Below are 11,749 nucleotides of genomic sequence, written 5' to 3'. Positions count from 1 at the left end.
GGATAAGTTGGTGGTTCATTCCGATGTGGTCACCCCTGATTAATAAAGCGACTACGTAAAAAAAGAAAACGAATAAATGAATATTTGCCAATTTTTCGACCGCCCCGCAAGTAACCGAGTGGACCGCTACTACATTGTGCCGTATGGGGGCGGCATTACTGCGGAAATCACACACTTTCACTAACAATCGTTATGAGCTGCTGGGCTGTCTGTGTGTGAGAGTGTCTGATCGAGTGTGTGTGTATGTGTGAGTGTGTGGATGGAGGAGGCAGAGTCAAACACACATACACATAGAGACACAGACCAGGACCACACCGACCGGTCTGTCTCCTAAAGATGCTGAAATAACGGCGAGAAACCAACATCTTTCGGTTGTCGATCGTGACCAGCTCACTTACTGTCAGCAAGATGTCTGGGAAAATAGACAGTAAGCAAGGTGAGTGTTTATATTTGCTTGGCTTTTAATAATGAAACGAAGATAAACTTGAGTTAGCCGCGTTAGCATTAGCGTTAGTCGAAGGTTCAAGGCCACTGACAGGATCGAAGCATCTTTTTTTCATCTTATTTTTAACAGGCAAACCAGACAAATAAAGGATTTAGATGGGATATCCAAGTCTTTAAATGCATCTATCAGAGGGATATAATAATAATGTCTACATGAGTTCGCCCCAGACAGCTGTGTTTGGGTGTGGACGGAGCTGCTTTACGTTAGCCCTGTTGTTGACTTCAGCTAGCTGTCACACTTCTCGTTTTCACCCATTTTTCTCATATTTGCTGTTTTCATGATTTAAATGTGTGTTTTGTGTTGTGTGTTTACGCCTTTTCAACGGGCTTTGTGTTACTGTTGTGTTTGTGCTGCTGTCTGGCCTTTCCTGGCATTGTTTTGGTCTGTTGTAACTGTCTGTTGTAAACAAAATTTATTATATTTTGCATTTAAAGGTAATAATAATTACTGAACATTTGTGATTTTTTTACGGGTTACATTAGCTTATTAAACTATGTTGTGTACTTGTGTATTTAGAATAGATAAATGGATGGATATATTCATAAGGGATGTAAATTGAAAATATATGTGGAATCTGGTGCTGAGGAAAAAGTTCCTCTTCCCATTTACACTGATAACTTTAGATTTACAGTCATTTATGGTGACCTGTGTGAACATTTCAAAGTTAAGCTGGTAACATTCAGTTTTATTTCCTTTCCTTTTTCTTTTTGGAGGTGATAAACACAGAGCAATTTGCTATGAGTTAACAAATTATTCCTACACAGATGTAGGGTAAAGAGAAAGATTGACACTTTTGAATGATGTGTTATGCACTGTAAGTGGGTCAAGATAAAAGCTTGGTTAAAAATGAGTAATGACGTCTTCTTTTGTACATTAGAAGGATTTTTTTCTGAGCAAACAATGACTCATCATACCATGTAATATAGACTAAACCTACTTAAATGTCATTTAGTAGTCATTTAGCGTGACAGTAGTTTATGTATCAAAACAAATCTTATCAGGTGTGTAGGTTATTAGAACAAAAATCATTTGATGTATTGAAGGATCCACTGTGCAGCTTCAGAATAATTATGAGTTAGTTATTTTAAAACCATATACTTTGATTTTGTCATTCAGTCCAATAATTTCACCCGTTTGTCAGGAATAAGTTTTTCAAATAAATTAAAACAGCACTGTGTAATGTGGTATGATATCAAATTAACAAGAACATAACACAATTGTTTGATTTTAGCACAAATATATTTGTCAAGCTGGATGACAATTAAATATTATTTTATCTATAAATTAAGCTTTCATTTTCACAAATGCCTTTTGAAAGAAGATATTTGTTTATTAACCTTAATTTGCAATAACACATCTGTGCGTGTGTGTCATTGTAGTTTAAATGAACTTGTTTGAATCTGAGAGCACTTTGCAATTTGTAAAATGTTTGCAAAGATTTGTTGCATTTTCTCTATTTTTGAATCCATCTGTGATTATTATTTGAATCAGTGCTATTGATTTCTTTGTGTTTATATTGTCGTTTATCGGGGAATACATTGCCAGTTTCTTTATGTAACTTTTCAATGACTGTCGAGTGCTTTTTCCACACAGTGTTGAACTTTTTTTGAAAAAGAGTCCTCTGTCAAAATTGCCTTGCATGCAGTTAGAACGCAAGGCGGCCAAAAACTCGCTACGAATAGAAAAAGGCACCTTGCAGTTGCAAAAAACAAGCCTGATCTCATGGGAAATAATTACTATTTTAATTTTTGTCAGTTTAGTCACTAATTCGTACGAATATGTATGAAAATGTACGATTTTTAAAGGAGGCATGGCACCCAACCCCACCTCTAAACTCAACTATCATTATGGGATAAGCAAATCGTACTAAATTGTTTAAATGAGATCGTACAATTTCACACAGATTAGCCACTAAATAAAGTTATGAATTGCCACGAAGTGGTGTTTAAAAAGCACAATCAGTATAATAGAAAGATTTGGTTGGTTTTTGCCATATTTGTAAGGTTCGTTACAAGCGTGCAAAATATGCAAAAATGTTCAAAAATAAACTGTGTGTGCATCGACTTCTGAGTTATAATTTGTTTGATGAAATTTAGGCTAAATTATAATTCTACTCTACAAAAGGGTCTGACATGAATGTATCTACAGTTGTATTTTTAGATCTAACGTATGACAAAGCAAGCAGAAAGTAATATTAACCTTTCGTAAATAGGTTGTTATAATGTTTAGTTGTCTATTCAAGATATAGCTGGAGTTTGCTGCCTAGCTATGTGAAGGTTATTTTAGTAATACCTTGCATTCGGTGTCATCTTTCATTCATTAATTGTCCTTTGCCTTAGTCCTTAATTAACCAGGGGTTGCCACCAGTGTCATCATAATTATTGTTAAGTCATCAATGTTGTTATCTCACTAGGACATAATGAAATAAACAAGATATTACTTCAGCAGTTGAGAATTGGATAAAACATACTGCTTCCCGAGTGGGATGTCACAGTCAGGGTTATGTTCTGATTCACCTGTATTGCAGTGGTCTTTGCTCAAATGACATTTATATGGCGAGGACTCAATGGTGTTTGAGGCTCACTACTTTAATTTCTATATTTATCTATGCCAAAGGTGTACATTTTTTTATACAATGTTATCTTTATTTTTTCAGATTCATAAAGATTTTACTTGCTTGATTCATCTTGTTCTAGATTAGGTAGTGATGCATTGTTGTTCAATACGAACATTTTTGTAAACACTGATAAGCGATAACTGTATTTGGAATGGTGTTTGAAGCTCATGAACAGTACAACATTTCCATATTCATCTATGCCATACACTCCAAAAAATATTTTAGCTGGTTGTTCAAACTACTACTTTAAAATGAGCTGAGTCTACACAATTCATGAGCTTTTTTTGGGGAACAACTTAATTATTTACCAATTAATATAACTAAATCAATTTGTGTTGGGATAGCATGAAGGAGTTGTGTGAACACAGCGCTTTCCATACAATGTTATCTTTATTATTTCAGATTCTGAAAGATTTGACTCACTTGATTTATCTTGGTTCAGATAAGGTAGTGATGCGTTATTGTTCATTATGCATATGAAATTTTTGGAAACACTGCAAACCGATAACTTTATTTTGAAGCCGATAAACTGATATTTTTTCAAACTAGGAAAAAAAACGACACCTTTTGTGAAATCATTTACAAATTCCAAGCTTGAAGAGTAGTTAGTTCATTGGAATGTATTGGGCGATACCGATATGGCCGCTCGCATCTCTATTTTATTGTTGATTGCATTCATTGACTGCATTTTTATGAATAAGGAAATATGTCTGTTCACTCTACCCTGTGAGGTTGCCAAAACTATCACTTCCTTTCTCTCAGTGTTCAGAGAAATTTGAATCAGTTGTGGGTAAGCGGTGCACTGCTTTTCAGAAGTTTAGCTGTTTTTCTCTTAACCGGCCTGTGAAGTAGATGTTGGTTTGCGCAGGAACATGTTGGCCAATGTCTTCTGCTGTCAGATGTATCTCTTTTACTGGTATTGTAGCTGCTAGAGATGTTTGCATTATTTGATGCTATTTTAGTAACAAAAGAAACTGAAAAGGAAAATGTTTTTTATTTTTGTTTGCTCTTCTCAAGTTTATCAGGTTGTGCTGACTTTTCAATGCACTACAGTTTTAGGGTTTAAATTTAGCACTGTTGTGAAATGCCAAGTTGCACAAATCTGTTTGATTGAGAGTGATTATTTTGAAAGAGGATTAAAGTCTATGCAAAATGCAGTACATTTTTAAGCAGTCTAAAAACTGCTGTTTTTTATTGACCAGATAACTTTAATGAAGCTTTATACATGGATCTTTTAAACTAGACTCTTGCTTATTATTAGTAGGGCTGTCGAAAGTGCAGAATTTGGTAGAAATTGAGACTGAAATTTTTAAAACGTCCATTTGCCGTGAACATTTTGAACTCTGTTGAGCCAATCACAGTCACATCTTTTGAAAGCGTGAACAACATAGCCAATGGGGCTGGGCGGTATAATGGTATCATTACGGTTGAATGAAATGTATACCCTAAAATATTTTTTATTCATATTTATATATGAAATGTAAATAAGTGGGCTGAAGGTGTTGCCAATTGCTTTATACACCATTTTGAGGGATGTAAACAATAACAATGGTCCTAATGTATTTGCTGTTTTACATTTTTAATTTGCATAGCTCCCAAGAATCCTGAAAGGTCCACATATCGATAAATAACATTATGATAGCTTTTTAAAGTAGAGATATGATTGAATTGCCTCTTGTTACAGTTATTAAAATACTTTGACAACAGGCAGAAAATGTTCATAGGCCAATGGCAACACCACATTGAAATGGTTTATATTTCAACAAAATGTGATCAGTTTGGTTGGTTCCAAAATTGCCTACTAAGTAGGTACTGCATTTGAATTTAAATGTACTACTTGATCATTAGAAAAAGACGTTTTATACAGTATGAATTTCAGTAGTATAAACGTAACTCCGACGTACTACATCCGCCATTTTGTCTTCATCATCACGTGACCTTTCCGCGTCAGTTGCGTTGCTTCACTCCCATTCATGAATTCTGTCCCGGTGCATCATGGCATAGGGTAGCGTCCATCCGATGCACACTTCAGAATCTCGGAAGTAGAAGGTCAAACTTTTTTTTTCGAATTCTTTGAATTGGGACATACTTCTTGGCCCACATACTCGTTTTTAGTGTACTATATAGCATGGAAGTGTTTGATTTAGTAAGCAGTTTTATTTTTAATATCTATACAAGAATTTTAATAATTTATATTTAAATTTTTTTTTTTTAAAGAAAAAAACAGTTTGATTTATTTTCCTGCTATTACTTGGGCATATTTTATATCTGTGAGAATATGTTGATTGAGAAAAGCTTATAATAATAAGGTCTGTCTATATAAAATTGTGAAATTAGACACAGATCATGTCATGGCAAAAATGCAATCTCCTCGATAATTCTTTTCTATATTGAACCATAACGATATGCATTTTTATATAAGTTTTTAATGTTTCCACTTTTAAAAGAGTATCATAACCATAACTGATGGTGGATACTACTGGGGGGAAAATGAATTGTTGACGGCAAAGTGAAATGAGGACGCTAACCAATCCTGGTTGGCCGATAATTTTAAGTGGCCAAAAATGTTGTGAATTTTTAATATCAACACAATTATACATTCCTGTTGTTGCATATTTCTGATGTGTGATTGGCAGTTACCATCAATATCGAGTAAAAATGTCCAGAGCTTATCATCACGATTCGATATGATATAATTTATCGGCCCAACCCTATATTCAAGCTTATTTATTACAGTGTTCCCTCGCTATAACCTGGTTCACTTTTCACGGCCTCACAGTTCCACAGGGATTTTGACTTGTTTTTTTTTTTTTTACAGCATATTGTGTTCTGCGTCCTGATTAGCACATTGTGTTCTGCGTCCTGCTTGTCTATTTACCATTTTCAATCAATCTCTTCTATGCTATGTCTCCTGTACAGCACAGAATGTGTTCAGCTTGTCAAACTTATATAAACTTTCGATTACTAGTAGTGTGACTCTGAATTGCTGAACTATATGTTTCCTCCCCACAATGTCGACAAAACGTTCTGCACCATTAAAGGCACCTGTGGTAGCACCCAAAAGGCAGAGGAAGATGCTAACCATCGCACAAAAAAGTGTGAACTTCTGGACATGCTAAAGGAAAGTAGATATTACGCGGCTGTAGGGTGCCATTATGGAATAAACAAAGGAAAATAAAATGGTTTTGATGTTTGGTTTCATTCCATAATACTGGATTTATTTAATAATTACTGGACTTATTTTCTTAACTAAGGTTTGAACTTTAAGAGTGTTTAAACAAGAGAGAAAAGTGTGAAAATGTTAATGCCTGTCTGAGAAAAGTGTATAAAGTGTATAGAGAGGGGTTTTACAGCCTCTAAAAAACTATAATAATTGTAAAAAGATAAAATAAAAATAAATAAACTAGGGACCACTGAATATAAAAACCTTTAAAAAAAAAAAAAACTATATCGTTAAATATTTGGTTATTGTGAAATAAACTTTCTCATACTGTGAAATAAAATTTGATCTTACCGCCTATAGCCCTAGTAGCCAATCAGCAGTGTTCATTAATCCACTCAGCAGCGCTCAAAATGCAAGCAGGAAATGCTGGTACAGTATAATTGTTTTATTTTCAACACTTCACTATCGATTTGTACTGAAGTTTGTACATTTGACAACCTTAGTTCATCTATGTGAGAAACTTGAGTCCTGTTGTGGCTGGAGGATGCTTCTCGAGTATGTGGTGTGTGTTCAGAGGTTGTGGTTGATTATTTTGTTAGTTTCAGAAGAGGATATGCTTAAAAAGAGGATCTGAATTAGGGTACAGCACTTCCCACTACATATGTGAGTAGCGGATGGAAAGATCACATCCTCTAAAGGCGAAAGCACACCTCATTGGTTTGGCGTGTTTTCATTAGCAGAGTGCCGCGTTTTCTTAGACAGTCATTCAGGAAGTTGGCTCTCATGGGCAATTTAACCTGTTCAGATTAGCAGTCACATCAGTTACTGTGAGATAAAATAATACAGATAAGACTTGCACTTCCACAGAGTAATTACTCTCCTGCACATATTTGAATGTATTAACTTTCAGTAAACTGTATCAGGTTCTGTACTTCCTGCCGTTTTTTTTTTTATTTCGTTTTGTTATTTAAGGTTGGTTTATTAATTTAAAAAAATATTATTTATAGATGTTTGTTTTGTAAATGTTTTTGTCACCCACACGACCTTAAAAATATATTTTACTCCACCTGCCAATGGCCAACGACTTTAGAAATGTACTTTTTTTTCTCTCAGCAGGGTTTTCCCCCCTCTAGTTTATAAAAAGTCAGGAAAGTGGTTAAGGGTGTCACGATTTTTTAAATCGAAATCGATTGAAATTTATGCTCAATTTTGATTATCGAATCAAAAAATAGAATCGTCGATGCTGCCATGTCCCCATGTCACGTCAGCTTGGCTTGCCAAGCGGGAAAAAAACAAGCTTGTTGAAGTGAAGTGCAGTCGAGGAGACCCGTCGACAGAGCTTAAACCCTCTCCTCTTTCAATAAAGTCGCCGGTGTGGAAGTATTTTGGATTTCCAGTGAGTTATGTTGACAACATTCGTGTTGTCGACAAAAAAACACAGTTTGCAAGCTCTGCTTTGTATTTATGGTTGGGCTGATAGACGATGGGCGCATCGCAATCCTCTGCCTCGCCCCTGTTGCAAATCTGCTCACGAAAAATACTCACTCAGGCCCTGTTTACACTAATAGGTCTTTGCTTTTTAATGGCATTTTAGAACAACAACGATCTACATCCACACTTGCGTGTAGCATTTCTGAGCAGCCCTCCTTCCTCACTTCCGCTAAAAACACACATCACGTGACCACAGACACTGAGGCACACACATTCATGCGCTCGAGACAGCGGGTCAGTAGACTGCTTCAATCTTTCACTTTCACACTTGGTCATTTTAGCGAACACCTCAGATACTGTTGGCTGGTTCCTGTTGGTTGTGCACCTTTTTTACAGACGCCATTATAACGACACAGATCACTGCCTATTCACGAGTCCCGTAGAAAAAGTGATTGACAGGTGGTAATTATGTGTGTATCTTGCCTTTATTCATTTACTGTATGATTTGTCTATGGGTAAAGCAAAGACCATGCGGGTCGGGTAGTTTAAACGGTAGGCTACAAATAAATAATTAGTTATTAATTAATTAATTAGTCATAATCGAAAACCGAACCGTGACTTTAGAATCGAAAATGTAATCGAATCGAGGATTTGGAGGATCGTGACACCCTTAAAAGTGGTTGAGTTCAGCTTTGTTTAAGTGAGAGTGTCAAGTGGCAAAAGAGGGAAGGGTTTGCACGAAAAGGGGAGTTTCATTACGAGCGGTACTTTGTAAAAAAGTAAATGTGATGAAAGCATAAGCTACTTCTACTGTCTTTATGATTATGTTAAAGTTGCCATATTGTATTTTCAGGCATTGCTATAATACATTTTTAAAAGTTTACCAGCAAACTGCAGAGTAACACTGTTTGTTTACATTCTCGCCAACACTTTTACTCTCATTTTAGCGCTTAGTGAGTTACATTTTTAAGCTATTTTTAGGCTCCTCTTACCTAAATGTTTGATTGTGTAAACATTGGGAATGTATTTTATGCCTAAATCGGTTGTTTCTGACTAGCAACAGCATTTGGTAAATCATATTCATGATTTATATTTCAACTAAGCTCATAGGCTGTTAAATGTTTTTGAAACCATTTGATCCTGCCCCCGTTTCCTGTTTTAAAAGGAAATGCATCAACATAACAAAAACGAGCTTCTGTCTTTGATATGTGATTCTCTTCATGTCTCATGTACTTATGTGCTAATCTGCTCACACCCAGCCTTCAAAGCTTGTATATTCACATGAGTCAAACATCCTGACACAACCCCATTAAACGCACTCATCTGACTTTTTATAGTAGAATATTCTGTGTTGTATGTTTATGAAAATTCACAGAGCATCCTCACAAGCCCAGAGCACTTCATTCCTTTATGTGTGTAAGGATGAATAGCCCCTAAATGGTTTGTTGGCCTGCACAATAGTGTCATCACCATAATTCGTTGCAGAGCGCCACGCTCCAAGAGAGCACTAAGTCCAACTGTGACCAATACAGTTTGTAGCTCAAGACAATTTTATTGTACACCAAGGCCTGCATTTCATCTTGTATATTTTTTTACAAGATACAGAATAAGGTTGGTGTGAAATAATATCACAGTGAACTAGAATGGTTTAAAATACCCACATAGTAAAAAATCTCTGGCCCACACAATCAGCTTTTTCTTGGCCCACATGCCGCAGTGATTTATGGTATATAAATGGTCCAAGTCTGGCCTCCAGACAAGGACCAAACATGGACCATATCTGGGCCAAGTCTCAGCCTAGTTAATAACCTATAACTGGGCCAGATATGGCCCATGTTTGGCCATTGTTTGGAAGCCAGGCTTGGTGTGTCACAACTGCAGTGAAATTGATAAACCCACGAAGCATTGCGCTTTAGGCGCTATAATAATGGTAATGGTTAATAATAATAATATAATTTGTAAAATAATAATTTGGTTGATAAAATATATCTAATGTAGGTTAAATTCAGTTAATTTGCAACATGCATTAAACAATAGTTTAATATTTCAAATAATTAAATATTGATTGACTCCTTGGTTAAAATGAAGGCATTAGAAGATGCAAACAGGAAGATGGAAATAACTTTGTGTATTAAAATATTTCTTTACTCAAATAATAATTTAAATGTATTTGTAACTTGCATGGCCCACATATCAATATTTACCATCTGGGCCAAATACTACATTTAACATCTGGCCCATGTCTTGTGTGCTGCCTTAAAGACGGTGCCATCTAGGAATGCAACGATTATCCAATTTCACTATTAATCGTGCGTTAATTCGTCACATTTAATTAATCATAAAGGCTTCTCAACACCGCGTTTCTGCACGGAACAAAAGTGCTGCAACTTAACAAAGTTATGCCAACTGTGCGATGGTTTCAAGTTCTGAGCTTGTACACCGAGACTATTTTTAGTTCTTATTTTTATTTATGTATTCATTGTTCTGTAATTTATTTTCAGTGTAACATTATTACTTTACTTAAATGTCAAAACCTTTTTTTTTTAATCTGGGCCAGAATCCCTTGCTACCTGGGTAGAACCATTTGGCATATTGTAATAAAGATATAATGCATTATAAATATTAGATGTAAGAACTTTACCTGAACAAAAAGTAGAATTGTTGCCATGGCAGCTTATTTTAATGGGATAAGTTTAATTAGTGGTAAAATAATTATTAAATAATGGCTGCAAAACATGAAGAAATCACTAAAACAAAAATAATACAAATAAAAATTCGGAAAAAAAATTTAACTCTGTTTCAATATAAGGGCTGGGCGATATTTTAAATGATAATGATATCCTGTTTCATATAATTTGATATCGATAATTATTGAATATTTTTTAACCATACATTTAGGAATATTAGGATTTTTATTTTTTTACTCACTTTATTTTAATTTACCAATATTACCAAGGCAAATAGTTTTAATTGTCAAAAATATATATTTAGGCAATTTAAATATCTGATCTCTTTATAACAAAAGAAAATTAAGTGTTAAAGAGACTCTTAAACTTGATAAATAAAATGTTACAAAGTGTATGCAATGGTAAAGGTAGATCAACATTTGTAAGGTGTCAACTCTGCCAGCAACACAAGTTTTAATAATCAAATCTGAGCTTTCAAATAAAGGAATTAATCATTATTATTCAAATACACACTGCAACATAACAAATTTTGAAGTTGAATTACTATATTACCACCTTGCTAAAAACTCTTTCAGATGGGGAACTAGTAGCTGGGATGCACAAGAAAAGAAACCAAAAAGCCACTCTGGCGACATCCTTACATCCTTTTTTTTCAGTTTACTTACTGCTGCTATATGGCAATCATTTTTGCGTGTTTTGTTATTCTGACCTGAAATGACAAGTGTGTGTGTGCTTTCCTTTACCATTTTCTATGGCGTCTCTCGTAAACTATGCCACCTCTCATCTCAGAGTATGATAAACGGAAAAACCATTGCTGCCATTCTGATGCAAATTTATTGAGAAAAGTAAACAGCACTGCAGTGTTTGTGTGCGCTGTGTTTGTCTGAGGCAAATAGTCTGCCTTTACTGAAATGTTTATATTCCATACAACGGGTGAAGCAGATTGGTTAGTTTTACTTGCATGAATTGTGGTACACTCGGGGCATTCGGAAACGTTCAGATGTTTTTCAACTAAGTGTACCTGGAAAATGCAAGCGTGTTGCGAGTACTCCACTTGCACGTTGCACGCACACCTTCATTGGAAATGACAAACTTACACCCTAAGCTTACTGGTATTGCTTCCAAGGCGCGTGCTCTGCAGCCGCGTTTTGATAAAATTTTAGCACTTCATACCGAAACTTCAAACTTACATTTTTTTTTATTATCGATATTGACAATGGTGTTCGGTCAATAAATACCGATCCCGTTTTATCAGCCCAACCCTATTCAGTATGACCAGAATTGTGTATTCCGAAATGAGTACATTTATGAATGGGATTTATGCAAAATGAGTGTGAATTTAGATT

General features: G+C 35.2%; 1 protein-coding gene across 4 annotated transcripts in view; it reads left to right on the top strand.

Moving 5' to 3' along the window:
- Window positions 1-280: 280 nt before the first annotated feature.
- The window catches only part of rapgef1a (Rap guanine nucleotide exchange factor (GEF) 1a), a 69,099-nt gene continuing 57,630 nt past the window's right edge, over window positions 281-11,749 (top strand). For all 4 annotated transcript variants that reach the window (XM_073910095.1, XM_073910094.1, XM_005166904.6 and 1 more), the window contains exon 1: window positions 281-436. In XM_073910095.1, coding sequence (XP_073766196.1) covers window positions 409-436 — 28 coding nt within the window. In that variant the 5' untranslated portion in view covers window positions 281-408. The remainder of the gene's footprint in view (window positions 437-11,749) is intronic.

The sequence above is a fragment of the Danio rerio genome, chromosome 8, assembly GCF_049306965.1.
Source record: "Danio rerio strain Tuebingen ecotype United States chromosome 8, GRCz12tu, whole genome shotgun sequence".
Classification (NCBI taxonomy): Eukaryota; Metazoa; Chordata; class Actinopteri; order Cypriniformes; family Danionidae; genus Danio; species Danio rerio.
This window is presented reverse-complemented; position numbering and strand designations above follow the sequence as displayed.